We start from the raw sequence: 19,095 nt of genomic DNA, 5'->3' as shown, positions 1-19,095 counted from the left end.
CCAGTTAGAACTAAAATGCCTTAAGAAGTGAACTATGGCTCAAATGTGTTTATAATTATTTGTTGCTAACAGTGCATTCTCATGTCTATTTGGAAGTAAGAGTATAGCAGAGTTTACCACCAGGTATATGGTATAAAATTGCAGCTTGAGAGTCAAAGAACTGAGGCAATTAAGTTAGTCACAACTAATTTTTTAATAAAACATTCAGTTCAGTTTACAGTGGACTGAGAACTGTCAGTGACTTATCTGCAATTGTACACTCATTTATTAGGGAGTATTGTATGTTCTACTGGGAATATTGAGGTTGAATCCAGAATCCATGTCTTGTAACTAGAAAAGCTGCCTCTGTTAAGGAGAAAGTTTCTGATCCTGCAGCACCTCTGGCAGAAGGCAACAGTAGACGCTAGTTGATTCTCTCTTCTCCTTGCTTGGGAAGGCTAGGAGATCTGAAAGAATGGAGCTGCAGAGAGAAGGCCCAATTGGCAGCTTTCCCCACTTTCCACCAGCAGGATTATTCTGAATGCATTCCACTCAGAAATGCTTTCTGCACCTAAACTGGATCCAGCCACGTAAAAATACTTTTGGCTTGCTTATTTTGCTGACTTGCAGCTTAAGCCAATGCATATTTACTCCAGAATGGAATGGTTTCAATGGGACTTTCCTAAGTGTGCACAGGATTTCAGCCCCAGCTGCAAAGAATTTCTACAAAACCATGCTGTTTTGTGCATCACACCTTAAAAAATTTTTTTTGCAATTGTCCATACATATGAAGATAACAGAAACCTAACTCCACGTGAAGAAAACCTTCTCTTTTCTCTTTAACATTGCTTCTTTTTTACTGTTTCTCATTTTTTAGGAAACAGTGAACAAATGTAAAATAGTAAACACACATAATGAAGGAGAAATTAATCTTGTAGTACAAGACCTCCTTTGTTCCAGGTTCAGCCTCTGGCGTCTTCATTTTGAAAAGGGATAAAGTAGCCTACGATCCTGCACAAGATGCTATGACTGGAGTGAACAGGACTTGGTTTCCTATAATTTTGTGTAAGGCAAAATCCTATGCCCCATTCAAACTCACATTTACAAATGTGTATTATTATGGTCTGTTGGTTATCTCAAGAGCACTGTTCCATATTCTGCCAACAGATGATAAGATGTAACCGAATGTACAAAAATGCTGTTGTCTCCTAATCAAGTCCTCCTGACCATTGTTCTTCCAGAGATCAATTAGAGCTTATCAGCTGAGATCTAGGTAAATTTCCATGCTACTCCTGCAGCTTAGTGGCAGGCGTACTACATTAGACTTGTCTAGGCCTCAGATTGACAGAGTTGTCTAGGCCTCAGATTGACAGAGTTAGCTTCACAGTCTCCTCTGAAGAGATAAAGTCAATGGAGTATTTTTTTTCAGTTTATGTCCTATAATTCTCTGTCCTTCTTTCTCCCCAAACCAGAGCTGATAAAGCAAGTGACTATAACATGTTCACTCAATAATACATACAACCTGTACAGCATTACTAGAGCAGCAATCACACCCTTTTCATCTTAAACACTGTTTTAGTTACAGTTGTATGGTAGACACAAACCTCCTTCTTCAAAGTCCTGAGATTTTTACCTACTACATTATTCCTTGCCACATAATTGTTAAACATGTAGAAGCTCTGTGAAGTAAAGGAAAAATGATAACGCTAGTCTACTTTGGTCCCTTGAAAATACCCTCCATTACCCATCTTCAGGAATTTCATTAAAAACTCAAGAAATAAATCAACTTGCTGAGTTACCATATCTTATTTCCCCTAAGACATTAGGTTGAAAAAAGACAACCACCCACAGTCTAGACCAGCAAGTTCCAATAAAAACTTTGCCCAGGAAAATTTCTTGAAAATTGATACATATTCAGGTGCTTACAAAGGCACAGCATACTTTTCAGTTTGCTACTCCTGTATAAAACTATGTTCAAATTCTGAGCAGCCACTACTGAAGTTACTGAAAGCTGCTTCTAGACATTATTTTAAATCCAACATTACCATATTATGGCAACACTGGTATGAATGAATTAATGTTACTACAGCTTTCCTGGAAAGGTCTTCTGCAGTGCACAAGTTACTCTACTCCTTTGCTGAAAACTCAATAAAACAGTTTTGAGGGATCTTATTTTCTTCTAAAAAAAATCACTCTACTGTATTTTGACAGAGCTCTAACTTATCTCTGCTTTATGTGACTTTGCACACACACATTTTGCCATGCTCCTGATCTAACACTCTAGAAACTTAACCAATGCTTGTATCTGTCTACTTGTGAGTCAGCTCTGCTATTTTCAATGCGATGTATTTCTAGATAAATTATATGGGAGCCCTCCGTGTGTATTGGATGACAACTCCTATCATTGCAAACACATGCTGCTTTGGGCTGATCTGTTCATCTCATCTAGAGGGCACCGGATGGGAGAAAGCAATCATACACAACAGCCAAAACTGGGCTTCTTTCAGCAGAGAAGAAAGCAACTCTTGTTGCTGGAATAAAAGGGAGATAATTTCAAGCTATGTCAAGGCACTGGTGCCAAGCAGACCAATAATAGGTCTAGACATCCAGCATTTCAGTGATATTAAACCAAGTGGCTTTTTGACAAATCGGTAAAAGCATAAGTTTAAATGATTCCCCACCCACCCCTCACCTACACATTACGTAAGTAACAAATAATGTATTTGTCAGAAGGGATACAAGTCCTGATAAGATTGCTTGCCTCTGCACACCACCCACACTTTGAACCACTTAGCTTTTGTGAAAGGCTTTAGCTGAAACTGAGGGGAAGTAAGGTAACAAAGCCTCTGGGGATTTAACTTCTCACATAGAAGACAGCCTCCCTCTCCCTCGCCGTTGAAACTACTCCTTTTTGAAAGCTGTTAGCGGGAGAAAGTGCAGGTGGATGACCATGAAATGCCTTTGTGGTAGCACAGTTATTAGGCCAATCCCCTCCCTTAGTCAGAAGTAATTCCAAATAATCAGGTCGACGAAGGAAAGGGACAAACAGGCACAAGAGCAAGAGGCCTTTTGATGCCAGAAAAACACAGCTTCCTAAGGAATGAACTTGGACCTGGTGCAAGGATGCAGGTGTGAAAGCAGAGGCAAGCTCCCAAGATACTCAATGGGGCAAAGCCAGCTGGACAAGGTTGCAGCTAGCCACAGTTCCATGTCCATTCACATTCCCGTAACCTGTAAGTGCCCACAATGCTAGCCAGTCAACCGAAAGACAGTTGGATGTGAATTTGTTCAATTTTGCAGTGAACATAATCAAGAAAATGGAGGGAAGTGAGCAAACCATCACAGAATAGTGCAAAAGATACTACCATTGTTATGACAACCCCTATCCACTCTAGCAGCTATCCTTGCTGTCACATTTGATCCTTTCTGGCTGCTTCCAGCTGTTGACACCCCTCGAGAAGATCCTTCTATGTGAGGCCTGGCAGGAGGGTTCTCTAAGGTCCAAGCAACATCAGACCTGGAAGAATGAATAGAAATGCCCCAGTCATTGCTGCTTCCTAATATGGTACAGGAAATATAGTTGGACTGTATTCAAGGAAACCTATGTCAAGGAGCAACCGTCATTTCGTGGCTCAAACTTTGTCAGCTCAGTGAGTTTGAGACGTATTGGATTACAATTCTCATCACCAGCCAATGTTGGTTGAAGTCACTAGGTGAGATAATAATGCACACCTAACTAAATAAATATTGCTTTGGCAAGACTGATACTTTGCAAAGTCTGAACTTGCCTTTCTAAAAGAGGCAAGAGCTGCTCTCAGTTGGTGTTCAGCTCCAATGATGGAATTACCATCTTTTTGACACTTGCTATGCAACAGGCTGTTGAATCCTATTATGTCTGCTAACTATCTTAGGATACAGTGCTTATAATTCTAACTATTTGTTATTGCTTTCTTAGAATCTCTACTTTGAAAAGCAAAAAAAGAGCTGAAAACCCATAAGTTTTTTTCTTTCTCTTTGATCTAGCTGCACACTGATGGATAACAAAATACTGACCACCACCCTAGTGTAAGAAGGAAGGGGGAAGGAACTCTATCCATTAAAATAATAATAATAACAACAACAACAACAACAAGTCAAGGAGAAGCATTCAACTTGTCCTCCTAATGATATACCATTTGTCTTCTGTGCAGAGAGATTCCCACTATCACCCCAGTAGAACTCTCATGAACATCATCTCCTATCTGCAAATTAAACTGTCAAAATCCGTAAGAAGCTTCCTGACTTGACCCTGCTTCATTGGCCCTGGATCTGGGAGACTTAAAAAGATCGTCCTTCTCTTGCACATCTGATGGGATCATATTGGGGAGTGCTGTCTTAGAGATGACAGAGGTTCATTAGAAGTGGTTAGTTTTATTTCACTTTTTTACTTGGGAGTTTTTAAAATTGTTTTTGGTTTTGATATTATAAATGTACAGGTAGTCCTCAGGTTACAATGGCAGTTGGGACTGGGATTGCCGTAGCTAAGTGATATGGTCGTAAAGGGCGACATCACGTGACCGCATTGCTTAGCACCAGCAATTCTGGTTGCCATTGTAACCCCAAGATGCATGGGTCATTAAGCAGGAAGAGGCGGGAGTCCAAGGTAAGGAGTGCAGGGTGCCATGGGGGGGTGTTGCGGGGGTGATGGGGGAGGCTGGGGGAGGCCCTGGGAGGCCTGGCGCAGGCCATGCATGAGTTGGGGAGGCCAGGGGAAGGGGGTGCTGCAGCACCACACAAGGAGGCTGGTGAATGAATGGTGCGGCGCTCTTGAGCGCAGACAGGCTGGGGGGAGTTACCAGAGCAACTTGTGGCCTTTCCTGCTGGCTTCCCCATTGACTTTGGTTGTGGGAAGCTGGAGGAAAGGGCACAAATGACGATCACGTGACCACAGGGCACTGCAACCATTGTAAGCGTGAGCTGGTTGCCAAGCACCCAAATCGCAATCATGTGACTGTGGGGGTGGTGCAACAGCCAGAGCTTTGAGGCAGTAAGTACCATTCGCTTAGTGCCATCGCAACTTCAAATGGTTGCTGAGCGAGTGGTCGGTAAGTGAGGACTACCTGTATTCCATATGTCCCAGTGTGCTACTAGGGTCCTTTGGGATTGGAGTGGGTTGCAAATCCTATTCAATAAAGAAACAAACCACAACTCTCAAGAGTTCCGGGATACCATCATGACAATTAAATCCATTAATCCCCAATCTAGAACTACCATTGGCAGAGGTTTTCATTTACTGAAGTTGCTGAAGAACGACCAGACTTACTTTTTTCTGAAAGCAAGGAGCTTATTATTCTGAATGACACAATCTTCCGTGCTGGACACTTGTTGTAAAATTGTCTTTTTGCTCTTTCCTTGAAAAATCAAGTTATCTTGTACTAAAGCCTTGGTCTGATCAAGCATCTCAATCCCGTAACTTCGAAAGGAGTGGATTCTGTTCTTGGTTACCTGGAGTGCATGCAGGACAATAAAATGTCATTCCTTTTCACAGCGAATATGAGGGATCAATTGGCTATCAAATTTGGAAGAGCACCACTGCCATTTAAAGAATGGGTGGTTTTCTGTATTCTTAAGGGATATACATAGGAGCACGTAAGGCATATTGAAGAAGTTTGAGCATCACCAGCAAACTTTTAATTGAGCGCTTTCCATCTTCATGCCCTAAAGACTGGGGCCTTTATCTATTGGCCAAGGTACACAGGGACATATCTCACAGCATCTGCCATTGCCCTGCCTGTCTTTTAATGTTACCAGCTGGCATGCTGAGAAGCCAAAAATCAGCCTCCCACATCATCTTCATTTCCCATGCTGCTTCTGTCCCCATAATATAGCTTCTGTCTCATAACACATTCTTAGAAAATAAAAGGTAGGTGGCTGCAGCTCAGTCCACTGGAAGTCCCTCCCAGAAAGGCAAAGATTAGATCGGATTTGATAGAGTTCCTGGGAGGAAGGTAATGATGGTGACAAGGAACATTCTTACCAGTTTGCCTTCTGAAAAACACATATATCATGACTGGCCATGCCTGCTCTCACAGCTATTTTGTCAGTGAGCAAATTCTCCTCTGTGACAACTGCTCCTCTCAATTGTGGTCCTCTATTTAGATGGTACACTTGAATAAGCTCTTGTGAATCAATCAAAACCAAAATATCCAGATGCCAGTTGGATGCATGTGGAATGGAGAGCAGAAAGACACAGAGAATTGCTTCCTGAACCACTGGGAGTCTTAGGGGATGGAGGGAGAGAAAGGTGGCATCTTTTCCTTCTGCATAGGTATGTGCCTGCCTCCCTCCCTTCATACTACTGTATAAATTTATACGTTCAGGTTTGAGGCCCAGTACTCTCTTGTAGCCAATAGCTCAGAATTCCTGAAACTTGATCTATCAATAGAAGAGAATCTCTGTAGCTCAAGGATGTCCTTGGTGCTCTCTGAGCTTGGTTGTTTGCTTGCAGATGTTTCATTGCCCAACTAGGCAACATCTGAAGTGCTCAGTCCTCAATCTTCAGGGCACTGAAGAAGTTGCCTAGTCTGGCAATGAAATGTCTGCAAGCAAACGACCAAGCTCAGAGAGCACCAAGGTCTCCACACTTGATCTATCCTCCTGGAGCGGGCACGCATGCCAACAGTTCCCGGCTGTGTGAATCCCTGGCCAAGTATGCCTCAGTGAGGGCAATGTTTGATGGCTCCACTTAATTCTGGGGGCAAGCTAGAGAGGGAGAGATATGATGCCAAGCAAGTCATGTAGATAGATATTACCAGGCCTTTCCATTTTTTTTTTACTGGGTGGGGGCGTTCTTTGATTTTTAATGGCAGGGAGTGGGAATCTTTCCTTAACTCTTTTAGGGTTTATACCACTTTTTGCATTTCCTGCCTCTCCATGAGGGGAAACTATACCAGCCAGATTACGTTGATGCAGTTGGAGGGGGCTCTGAGAGCTAGAAGAAAAGGCTACGGAAGCTACATTGCAGCCCTGCAAACTGGAAGACTGCAAGACTGGATTGCCAGTGCATTTGGTGGAAGGGTTAGCCCAGAAGAACGTACGCACTTTGTCTTCCAGCAAGCAGTGACTCCAACCCTGGTTTTGCCTCCTTTGTGCCTGTTATTTCTTGGTGCCAGCATGGCACTAATGTTCTATACTAAACTTCTCCCTAAAGCAGCAGAATCTCCCTAAAGCAGCAGAATCCTCCAAGGAGTGATCCAAAATGTTTACTTGCTGGCAACTTCTCTTGGGGAAGCAATGGATCCTTGCCAAAATACAAGCAGCAGCGGCATCAAGTCATCCTCAGGTTTCTCACTGATGTTATTCATGGAAGTGGAGAATAAGCATTGCAGTATCTAGATCAGTGTTTTTCAAACCTGGCAGCTTGAAGCTGTGTGGACTTCAATGCCCAGAATTTTGGGAATTGAAGTACACACATCTTCAAGTTGCCGAGGTTGAGAAACACTGATCTAGAGACCTGAACATAACTCCCAATTTAGCTGGGAAGCCTCAAAAAGGGACTTTGAGTCAGCCACCCACCTTAGTCCTGCCAACTTCACAATGAGAGCATCCCTTTTTGGACAGAGGTGGTGATACTAGCAATCGTAAGAGTAAGCCTGTTCTTTTTTTAAACACTCACCTTCATGTCAGCTGCCTGCAACAGTCTGAGGCCACATCCCTGATTTCCTAGAATGTCATTCTCAGTGATGACCCCATCGCCCTTGGAGGTAACTCCATGGCTGCTGTTGTCATAGATTCCATTGCCACGGATTTCCACCCGGCACTCGGCTTCCACCAGGACTCCCCCAAGGCTATTGCAAGAAATGCTGTTGTTTGCTATCCGGGTGAGTTGCGAGCTTTGAAACACAGCCACCCCGCAGTCACGGTTGGCATGGATGGCATTTCCAATGATATTCAGAGCTTCGCTGCTTTTGACATACAGGCCAGCAGCTATGGAAAAAGGAGGGGGAAACAGAGGAGAATTAACTCTCTTAACAAAAACAGGATGAGAAGAGAGAGAAAGCCAAAATAGGCATCGGCATGCAATCTAAATAAGCTCCCTAGCTGATATCTACAGTTAAAATAGATGGTTGGCCTTTGTTAAACAGAGTAAATTCAAATGTACCAAATGGCAGAAGATAACCATGGCTGTGCTTTGCAGGGGGTGAGATCACTGGGGGAACAAGGAACTTCAGGCAGCTATTGAGTGTAATTTGGGGGCAGTAATAGGGCAGCATGGTAGAGGCACAACAGGGAGCTAAAAAAGTAGCAAGGCAAGAGTATGTCATCATCGTCATCATCATCCCTATTGTATGCTGTAGAATCAGCATCACGGTCTACAGCTTAGCTCTCTGCCTCCACTACAATTCACACCTTTCAGCCATCAAAATGGCACATTCCCAGTTGAGGCTCACTGAAGAAGTCAAGCAGTGCAATCTTCTCCTTGGTGTGCCTTACCAATTCTTGGCATGTGCACACACATACACACAATTTCAGACTGCAGCCCAAATGCCTACATAAGTTGGCCCATGAAACTTAAAATGGGATCTTCCCCAACTTCATCTAGTCTTGAAAGTAAAATGATAATTGCAAATTATTTAATATCCAGCTTAGACTAAACCTGGATCAAAAGGAATAAACAAAATCCCTAATGTTTACTAGAAAGTAGCATGTATCTATCCACACAGGGGTCATACAGCAGGATGGCTAACACAAAGTTCTGGAAAGGATTAAGGCATCTCTCTATATTATTGCGTTTCTGCAGGGACTTCGCACAAATTATTAAGTGGTGGCCCCTTCAAGCTTTCCTTCCAACAAAACTAGTTTTCCAGTTTTGCTAGGACTCACCTCCATTATGGTTGATGTTGTTTGACTCCACAAGGGCCACACTGATGGGTCGCCGGGAAGTCAAGCGTTCATCCTCACTTTCCAGATCATTCTCCCAGTTGGCTGCTTCTCCCTCTTCATTGAAATTCTCATTGCCTCCTTGGTTCACAAGATAATCATTAGCATCATCCTTGCGGCAAAACACTGCAATTCCATAGATGCTGTTGTGCCCAATTTGGTTGTTGGTGACATGGGGAAGGCTGGATGACATTATCCAGACACCACAGCCCTTATTACCTACAAGAGAAGCATGTACATTCATCAGGTTTCCTATCATGTTATGTAAGAGATTTGGCGCTGGGATAGGGAAGTACTTGTTGGCAGAATGCTGGGAAAGCCTTTAGCCCAGGAGAGATCAGAAAAGTCACACACACCAGGCATATCTATAAAAATAATTTATTTACAGAAAGCAAAACATATTTAAAGGACTTAGCTCTCCTGGCTTGCTACATATCGGCAGAGAGAAAAAGAGGAAGTAAGAACAAGTCCGGGCAGGTTTCCTCCCCCCAGGCAATTTGCATGAAGCACATGCGAGGAGACAATCAAATACAACCTCTTCACCGGGCCAAAAATGATTAGGTACAATAGCAGTCTTAATCGTTAGTAGGAAAACCTCAACAGTACTTTGGTCCAAGGCTATACACTGGAGCAAATTTCAGGGCCCAAATGAGGCAGACTGGAACATCTATGCCATCACCTTTGGTCATTGTCAGGCTGGTTTGGAGACCCTTGGTTTAGCTGTGCCTGGTATAGATACAAGGAATTTGGCATTTTGCCCTTGCTTGGTCAACAAATTAGGATTTCTGGGGCCTCTCAGGTACAGCTCAAGTCTCTCCTGCACCTCAAGTCTCCTGCACCTCCTCAGTGATGGAAATCTGAGGTCCAAGAATGGAAGACACCCTTTTCTAAATCTGGATTCAGGTATCAAAAACCAGAGGTCTTTGTCCTATTTTGACCCAACAGTAGGCTTGAACATCATACAGATGAAATAATTTAACAAGTTCAATTTTCAGTGAATGAATTCGTATCACTGATGCCACAAACATCTTGTCCCATTGCTCCTTTAATCTGATTCAGTTACATTTCGGTTCTATTGGAGGAACATTATTGGATGTTAGATTAACAGACATTACACAACTGCTGCTCAGAGGGAAAAACATAAATAAGGTTGGCTATGCAACATCAAGTTCTGAGATCTAGGAGCACTGCAACAGTGATAGTGAAACAAATTTTGCCCATCTCTGCAGGAAGACCTGAGCAGTCCCATAATAGCAGAAGTGAAAATGACAAAAAAGTTGAACTCCTTTATTTTCATCCCAGCCTGAACATACCTCTGGGGGATTTACTGAGCAAAGAATGGGATGGAGGTAGTTCCATCAAGGGTTCTACTGAGCCTTGAGCTTAAACAAAAGTTACATTATCCAGTTTCCTCTTGCAAGGGCTACAAAATTCTGGGAGTTGAAGTCCACACATCCTAAAGTTGTCAAGGTTGAGAAACACTGGTGAACAGCATCAAAAACTTCATCTCTATAGTGAATAGGCTACCCCAAACTCTGTGCAGAAATGGCAAGTAAACCTATCAACTTTGTGATGGGCTCTTTAAAACATATGCAAAGGGACTAAATGGTGCAGAGAAACTAGCTCATAAATCATTGCATAGGTAAACTGGGAGAGGGGGAAGGGGTGCAGATGTGAGCATGGGAAGGAATGTACCATGCATAAAATTTGTTTGGAAACCCTGCAGATATGGAAGAGAAATCTCCATGGGAAAAAGGCATGAGTTCCATCTGTCCATATGCCAAACTCCAGCCAATGATCTCCACCACAAGCAACAGAAGAAAGAGATAGCCCAAGTGACAAATGCACCAAATTCACAAATTATCACACAATTTAGATACTCTAAAAATGCGTTTGTTTTGGATCTTAATGTTCTTCAGGAGAATCAACAGCTAAATACTTAGGCCAGATTCTACTTACATTGACACTCTTAAAATTGTTCCAGATAGCACTGATTTAAAAAAAAAACTATTTTCCAAATACACCTCATGTTTCATTTTAAAAGGAGATTTAGAACATTACAGGCTTACCGTAAATGGTGTTTCCTTCTACAAGCCCTTTCCCCCGTTCTCCGACAACCACTCCATCTGAATATCCACAGCAGATCAGGTTACTCCTGAGAACAGGATCACCCCCACGTCGGATGTCAGCACCTCCCCATTGGTTTTCTCGGATGACATTTTCTGAAGTACAATAAGAAAAGCAGTCAATGAAGGTTTGCTGAATGGCCATTTTCAAGGAGAATCCAGCATTTCATTCCTAAAGATGCCCTAGATGGAAATTCCATCAAGCCAACTCAACACCATTCTCCTTTGTGCCAAATCTGCACTATTATTATTTAAGAGTGCTAGAGATGGGATAGCCTGTGCATTTCAAAGCTGTCTCTGTGGCAGCCACAGTCCAGAGAAGACCAGCAGGGAAATACCATAAAATAGGATTGCAAAAAGTATAACCTGCCAACACTCATGGCCTCTCCTAGTGGGGGAAATTAAAATGTCAGGATTTGGGAGAGGGCATTTGGGAGGGTTGGGGTTCTTTAAATCTTGCAAAGGCTTAATATATGCCTGCATTCTTTAAAAATCTCTGACCTCTCAAACTATTGGACAGGTGCTTCACTTCACTGCCTTTATTTTGAACAAAGACATGTTGTGGTCCTTTGTCTTGTCTGGTTGCCAGCTTCTATTTGTTGCTTCCTTCGTAAACATTCAAGGCAGGAGAGGGCAACCTTTCCAGACAGCTTTGTACCCTGCCTAGGAAGCCACAGTAGGTATGACTGAAAACTTTCTTTCCTCCTTTTGCATTTTCAGGAGCAGGATAAGTATCTTAAACTGTTCATTCCCCCCTCCCCCAGCAAAAAAGGCCTTTTGGTCCTGCCTACTCTGCCATCTTCACATTTCCATCTCTTCTGTTGGAAGGGAAGGGAAGGGAATTTTCTCTTGATATTATTTGCTTCATTGTACCCTGGACTGATGGTAGGAAAAAATGGTCCTTATGGGGGCAATGTTTGCTATTCCCAGCCCCCAATAAAATTAAAATAAATAAATAAATAAATGTAAATAAAACAAAACAAGCAAGAAAAAAAGTAATCCTGGCTACTTTTGGAACTGGAGTGAGTAGGTAGAGCTAAACTGTTCAGACCTGTTGTGATGTTTTCAGTCATACCTACTGTGGCTTCCTAGGCAGGGTACAAAGCTGTCTGGAAAGGTTGCCCTCTCCTGCCTTGAATGTTCATGAAGGAAGCAACAAATAGAAGCTGGCAACCAGACAAGAGAAAGGACCACAACATGTCTTTGTTCAAAATAAAGGCAGTGAAGTGAAGCACCTGTGAGCTAGGAAATAGGTGGATCAAGCAGCCTTTCAACCAGTAACTCAGAAGATGGTTTTAGAAAGGTTACTATCTCCCAACTTCAGTTTTCCACAGGAGAAAACAACCCTTACTTACCTGGCAAGATTGGTGTAAGGTTTAGAGAGAGATCTTTTGTGAAATACTTTGAACACTTTGCAGAAAGCACTTATTTTAAAAGATGTGGGTTCAAAAAGAATGAAGCAATTCAGGTTAGAATGCAGTGCTTTCAGGGTGACATCTTATTAGACTCAACACCCGTCAAATATGAAACACTGTCTTTTCCTACCTGTGATTTGGCCTCTTCCATTCTCATTCACAGCTATGCCAGCAGCAAGACCCTGGAATATATGGTTCCCACTGGAGCAGAAAGAAAGGAGGAAGAGCCAATTTTTACAGTTCATTCATGTTATTTGCTCACAATTTTCCCATTAGTTTATCCCCATCAAGAGATTTACCTGTTGCAGTAGCAAAAACACAGACTTTTGCTCTGACATGTGAATGCAGCCTGTTTGCTTGCTTGTTTGCATTTTTCAGTCTTTGCCTACATTTACATGCTGAACTATTCCATGACATGGTTTGGCTTTCACTTTGCATGGTTTACCATTCTGGTTTATGATCAAGATTTATAGTTTAGTGTTTTGTCTGAATTAGGCCCCTCTGGCTTGTTCAATAAACTATTATTAAAACAAACCTGTCATTAATACAAGATGATCCTGTCTCCTTCCTATACCTGTTTCTTTCTTTTCTTAGGACAGGCCTTTTTATAGGACCAGATTTTTAGGCAGGTCAAGCTGAGATGGTTTTCTCATGGAATGATTGCAATTAATGTGTGGGGCAATAATGCAAAGAGGGCAAGATCTCAAGCATGGAGGGAAAAGCCAAGATGTCCAAGGGCTCTTCTTGGCTTTCAAAAGGGAAGCTGGTTTTTTCCCCTTGTTTTGTTTGTTTTCAAAATGCTAGAAACATTTAAAAAATTAAACTGAATGCATGCTTGCTTGCTTATTTATTCATTCATTCAATAATCAAATTTATATGGCCACCCATCTCACAAAGGTGACTCTGGGCAGTGTACAACAAGCCAATAAAACAGTAAATATGTAAACCATCATTATCTAAAACCGTTATACAATGATAATTTTAAAACATTAAATCAGAAAACATTAAAAACAGAAAAAGAAAACAATAACTGAAAGGATGTTAATAATAGAGCCACCTCACTAGATCATCTGTCTCCTGGGGTCCCCAGGCCTGCTGGCACAATTAGGTCTTGAGGGACCTTCGAAAACTTAGAAGTGATGAGGCCGGCCAAACTTACTGCAAACTTTGGGGTGTCTGCTTCTTAACTGCAAAACTGCATGGTTTATTTACTTCAGTTCCTTGAAAGGGTCTCTGGGACTGCAAAAAAATTTTAAAAAGAGGGGGGAGATTCAGGGGCAGCCATGTGGCCTTAGGACCTGCTGACCCCTGCCATAAATAAATACTTTGATGTCATTTTTTGGTGTCAAAAAGTATTGAACTACAGCTGCAACCCCAGAGATGTGATTCTGGATGATGCAGGATGGCCCTTTTTTAATCCTTTCCATTCCTACTTAACCACCTGCAATGCCACCAAACAACACAAGGACATCTTCACGCTGAAAGCCACAGCTGCCTCAAGGTAAGAGGCCGGACTCATTCCCAACTCCAAAAGAAAGAAGCAGGAGTCCACCCCATTATGGAAACCATGGTCAACTACACTATCTTTTCCCACTTGCCTTATAGTCTTCAATACAAGAGAAATCACCAGATTTTAGGCTTGTGAGATCTCTTTTTCTGTTTGTGGATGGTAACCCAAGCCTGATGCTGATCAGTTGGTGGATTAAAAAATACTGCACCCCATGAACTATGACAGGGAAGGCAATGTGCTATTCAAGGACAAGACTATGTTCTGACATCTGGTGCTTGCCAAGCTCCTTGATCCACTTGACTTAAAAAAAAAAGATGTAATTTAAAAAAATGAAATAGGAAGAAGGCCAGCATTAGTTTTTAGTATTATCTTTATTTGCACCAATGCATTTGAGCCCTAGAATGTCACTGGATGTTAAGGTGAACATTCGGGGAGTTAATAGACACTGCCTCACGTTTTAGTCCTTCTTCCCTTCTAGTCCTACTCTTCGCAATTGATGGCCCCTTGAATCACATTTGGGGTCCAATCTCCTGAGATATAAAAAGGCCTATAAAACATTTTTATTAAGCTAGAGGAATTTTTCAGTAGCAGTACTGGATACCAGTTTAGATTAGGATTCACTGGGATTAGACAGCATTTGTAAACTGATTATTATACTGTTATTTTGTAGATACTGGTTAATACTGTGATTATTATTTTGCTTAGATATTTTATTTGCATACCAAATAAAAACATTACTACTACTAACATTTTTCCTTCCAATAATGGGCATTTTTTGGGTGGCCATTCTGACAGTACCCCCACCTCATGCTCTCAATGCACAAAAGATGGTCCTGGTCCCAAAAGGTTGCCTACCCCAATGTATTGTATATACAGGTGTTCATCAGAGTTATCCTGGGTGACACAGTCTAATAGAAAACTTTCAAAGCATCCAGCAGGGCAGCACTAGAATCAGGCAATCAATTAATTTCCCATTTTATAGGTGAGGAATGCTAAGCCAAGAGATAAGCAGTCTGAGCCAAGTCGGTCCTAGGAGTTACTGTTTTCAATTTGTAAAAGTTTCCATTTTATCTGCCATTGTTAAAGTACTCAAAGTCAGAGACCTTTGCTAATTTATTGCAAATCATCCAGAAATCTATCACTAGTTCCCAATCTACCTTCTACTTGTCCCCGTTCTCTGTGATTTCTGAATCAGGCTTTCTGAAACTTGCTATTTTTGCAAAGCTTATTAACTTTGCCTTTCCCTTAGCAGCATTCCTTTGCACTTTCAAGTTCTGTGTTGGGGGTGGGGGGGGTGGAGAATATATCAGAATCAGATATATCAGAGGATGCGTCACTTTGGCTGCCACTCTGAGCATAGTGAGCAAACAACTAACAAGCCCCAGCATCCTTTGCAATATTCCTTTGTTTTTGGAGCGACAGGGACTCAGGACCTCCAAGATAAATAAATCAATGCAGGAAGAGTTCTTGGAGTTCTTAGGAAAGTTTAACAGCCACAGGAAAGCTATGTGCTTTCCTGACAAATTACAGTGTTTAAAAGAAAAATGGCTGTACTGTTTGGTGAGAACAATTTCCTCTGTGTAGAAAGGACAAAATAACACAACACAATGGGAACAGGTATAATAAATACGGCGCCCCAGAAGTGAAAAAGCCACCTGGAAAAGCATGAACTGTTCATTTCAAGCAGAGTGAAAATGGCTAGAGTCCAAGTTAAGTAGAATATGCAATCCCAGGAGGACTGGAATAAATATAATCACAGCAAAAATGAACCTGGAATGGAATTTTTCAGCTAGAGGTCAAAGGAGAACTGATGATTCACTGCCCTTCACCTCACAAACACCAGCTGAGATAAGTCTTGCATAAAGAGGCCAACATTGCAAATTCAAAGAAGCTATCATTGACACAGTCAGTAGTTAAATCTAGAAAGAACCACTGTTTCATTTTTGCTATCTTCTAATGTGAAGATTTGTTTATACAATTCATTACCCAAGGAACTTAGATGAGTAAACATGGTTCCTCACAATCACAACTCTGTGAGGTAGGTTAGTCTGAGGGAAACAGTGACTATCCATCATTTATTAAACCAATAACAACTAGCTGGGTTCCCACAACAGTGGATGTGCAAAACTCAACCAATTCAGCAGCGCAGCCAAGAAGTCTGAAATGTTTCATTTCCCCTCTGGACTACACCAAATCTCCTCCATGAAGCCATTAGTGGACAGCTAGAACCACTGAATGGAGCAGAGCTTAATACAGTGAAAAGACATGCACAGAGAAGAATATTATCTAAAATAGCATTAATGAGCACGTTAGAGAAATATAGGTAATTGATCTTACACACTTAGCCCACCCAAGCATAAAGAATTACACATTTAGACAAAGTAGGTTCAAAAGTAAGCAAAAAGAAGGTCTTACTCATTTATTTGGTCCAGTTACATCCATTCAGGAAAATGATTCTTGTTCTTCTTTTTTTCCCTAAACTGAATTAACCCTTAGCCCTTATTGCTGCTAAAGGCTGCATGCAGAAAGGGGGAACCTCCTGACTCTAGGCCCATTGAATGGCCCCAAGATGGAAGGAGCAGGAACAGCATAATTCCTTCCCAGATGGTGGAGGAGGAAGGACTGAAGAAATATGGGAGGGCCAACAAACAGCTTCCTCCAGAAGCACATAGAGAATTGCATCTTAGAATGAACTCATCCACATGCTAATGAGGCATGCTGATTTTCTGGGACTTCCAACACCCCAGACCTTGTTGGGTTTGGAGGATTTATTTCCAGAAATTGCCAAATGTCCCCCACTCTGCCCTGCATAGCACAGTCTGGCAGAAGTTCAACAGAAGGGGAATAGAAAGTTTCAGAGAATTCTAGATTACAATTCTAAATCATGGAATTTTCCACATCTATAAACTAAGATCTAAACACAGCAAATCATATGATGGCTTAGCATGTAATGCGAATGCAGCTACTGACAGATCTGCACAAGTTTTGAATTTGAACTGTCTCCAGTTTGAAATGCCCTAAGTCAAGATTGAGACAGTGGCTTTGAGGGTAAAATTAATTCTTCCGCATTTGGGACAGGCCATTCTGATCGTTTTGAGAATGTTCTTAGTTCAGAACACTTCTCAAGTGATTGAAATGGCCAGTTTTGAACTCAAAATGGGATCTTTCACATTTGAAACAGTTCAAATTCTAAACATTTTGTACACAGAAATATGAGATGCAGGCAGAACCTGGTTCCTAATTTCACCTTCTTAATCCTGATACTGTATTGGTTCTCTGCTTGCTATCTGAAAGGAAACAAGGCTTTCTATATTGTCCCCCAGCCCCCGCTTTGCTATAACAGGATCAAAGCACAATTTCTGTACACTACAGGAGAAGTGGGGGAAAGAATATGATTTGCATATTGTAGGATGGGGAACCAAAAGATACTCTGGGATATTTCTCCCATGCTTTTAATTAAAAAAAAAATCTTTCAGACAGAAGGTCAGGCCAGTAAAGGCCAAACAAATGAGAACTTCCCAACGCAATTTTCTTATATTTCTGAGAATGCCTCCCCATGAAGCCCAGTGTGCTTTGGAATATTGTTAGGAGCATGGACTCAAGTGAGAATCTTTTTTAATACATACAAGTCAGTGGGGAACAATTAGTGTAGCAATACCTTCTCAGGCACAACAACTCTTCTTCCTTGTGGAAATAGACTAACTAAATCATCAATGTGGCTGCCTCTTGTTTTGTTTCAACAGCAATAGATGATTTCAACAGACTTTTGTGAGTTCTTGGCTGCTGCAGCTGCTGTTGGCACAGCACCTAGGAAGGGAAATTAAGGCTCCACTCTGAAATGCTGGTTCTTTTATGCATCTTTCTTCCAGGCTGATTACCTGCATTATTATCACTACTTGAGGGCAGCTGCCTATTTAGAAACTTGATACTCATTTGACAGGTCTGCTTCCCATTGGCTTTGGAAAAGAGTTTGATCTCGACTCTTACAGTTTGCAGGTTTTTTTTAAAAACTGGTTCCTTTTGTCAATCAAGCTATTATGGTGGAATAAGCCATTCTCTCACTTAAACCTAACTAGGTTGCAGCTGTTGTTTTGCCAAACAGGTCTGTGATTATCTCCATCTGAATTGGAAGGCTAGCACTTATATCAAAATGATAGCACTCCCCACCCACACTGGCAGAAATTAAATCCATGGAGTAGTCTCAGGGTTGCGAGGTGCTTCACACAATGCTCCTGTGGGGATGGCAATGAGGTGAGAGTCATACCAGTTGAAAAAGGCTTCTTGGATGCTCTCCATACAGCTCACAGGCAAAATGTGCAACCCGCAGTGATGGGGGTTGGGGAGGGGAGTGAATATTCTGTCTTCTGCTGCCTGCCAAGGGATCCCCATACATTAGAAAAGCTACTGGGGCATATTGGAGAGGAGGGTGGGCAGAAGGTAGACTGGGACATGATCCAAAACATATGCTACTGAAATGAATAAAGCTTGATTTAGGGCTCAGTTTATACCCTGCAGTAAACCACAGTTTGCTTTAAACAATTTGATGAACAAGCCAGATTGCCCAGGTTCACCTTTAAGTCCTAAACTATACTTTATAAAATCAAACATCATGCTAAGCCAAAACTAGACACAGGTTAAAAGAATGTGTGAACTGCTGTGTTGAAGATGTGGAGGCTCAACTCAGTTTCCAAACTTAAAAAAAAATTAAGAGTTCTCAAAGTGCTTTTTTATAAATTAAAAAAAAACCACACCCATTTTTCATAAGGCTGTGGTTCTGGATCACTTAACTCTAGTAAGAAACAGCAAATCTTGCAAATCTGCCTTTCCCAGCTAGGTGCTTAAAAAAAAGTTGGCTGGGGATAATGGGAGTTGTAATCCAAAAGACCAGGGGGCTGCCAGGCTGGAGAAGGCTGTTCTTCAGGACTAAGTTGGTCAGATTTAGAGGGGCACACTTTCCTGGGCTTTGCTTGGCAACAATAAGCCGCCTCATGTTCAAATGTCTCCCCGAGGACTTTGTGATACGCTTCTGTTGGATCACTGACGGCATTTAATGAAAGCCACTCTCTCAAAGCATTATGCAATTGTCTCCTCGGGGCTCTTAGAAAAAGCAGCACCTTTAAAGTCTGCTCTTCAATGGGAGGAAGAG

General features: G+C 41.9%; 1 protein-coding gene across 1 annotated transcript in view; it reads right to left on the bottom strand.

The window, feature by feature from the left end:
- Window positions 1-2,941: 2,941 nt before the first annotated feature.
- Window positions 2,942-19,095, bottom strand: part of FBXO10 (F-box protein 10) — a 33,311-nt gene continuing 17,157 nt past the window's right edge. Inside the window, exons 6-11 of the mRNA XM_063294832.1 lie at window positions 12,570-12,640; window positions 10,968-11,120; window positions 8,842-9,117; window positions 7,634-7,944; window positions 5,282-5,463; window positions 2,942-3,496 (exon numbers count right to left, since the gene is read on the bottom strand). Coding sequence (XP_063150902.1) covers window positions 3,319-3,496; window positions 5,282-5,463; window positions 7,634-7,944; window positions 8,842-9,117; window positions 10,968-11,120; window positions 12,570-12,640 — 1,171 coding nt within the window. The 3' untranslated portion in view covers window positions 2,942-3,318. The remainder of the gene's footprint in view (window positions 3,497-5,281; window positions 5,464-7,633; window positions 7,945-8,841; window positions 9,118-10,967; window positions 11,121-12,569; window positions 12,641-19,095) is intronic.

This window comes from Candoia aspera, chromosome 2, assembly GCF_035149785.1.
Source record: "Candoia aspera isolate rCanAsp1 chromosome 2, rCanAsp1.hap2, whole genome shotgun sequence".
NCBI classification, from domain to species: Eukaryota; Metazoa; Chordata; class Lepidosauria; order Squamata; family Boidae; genus Candoia; species Candoia aspera.
Note: the sequence above shows the minus strand (reverse complement) of the source record. Positions and strands in the feature narration are given on the sequence as shown.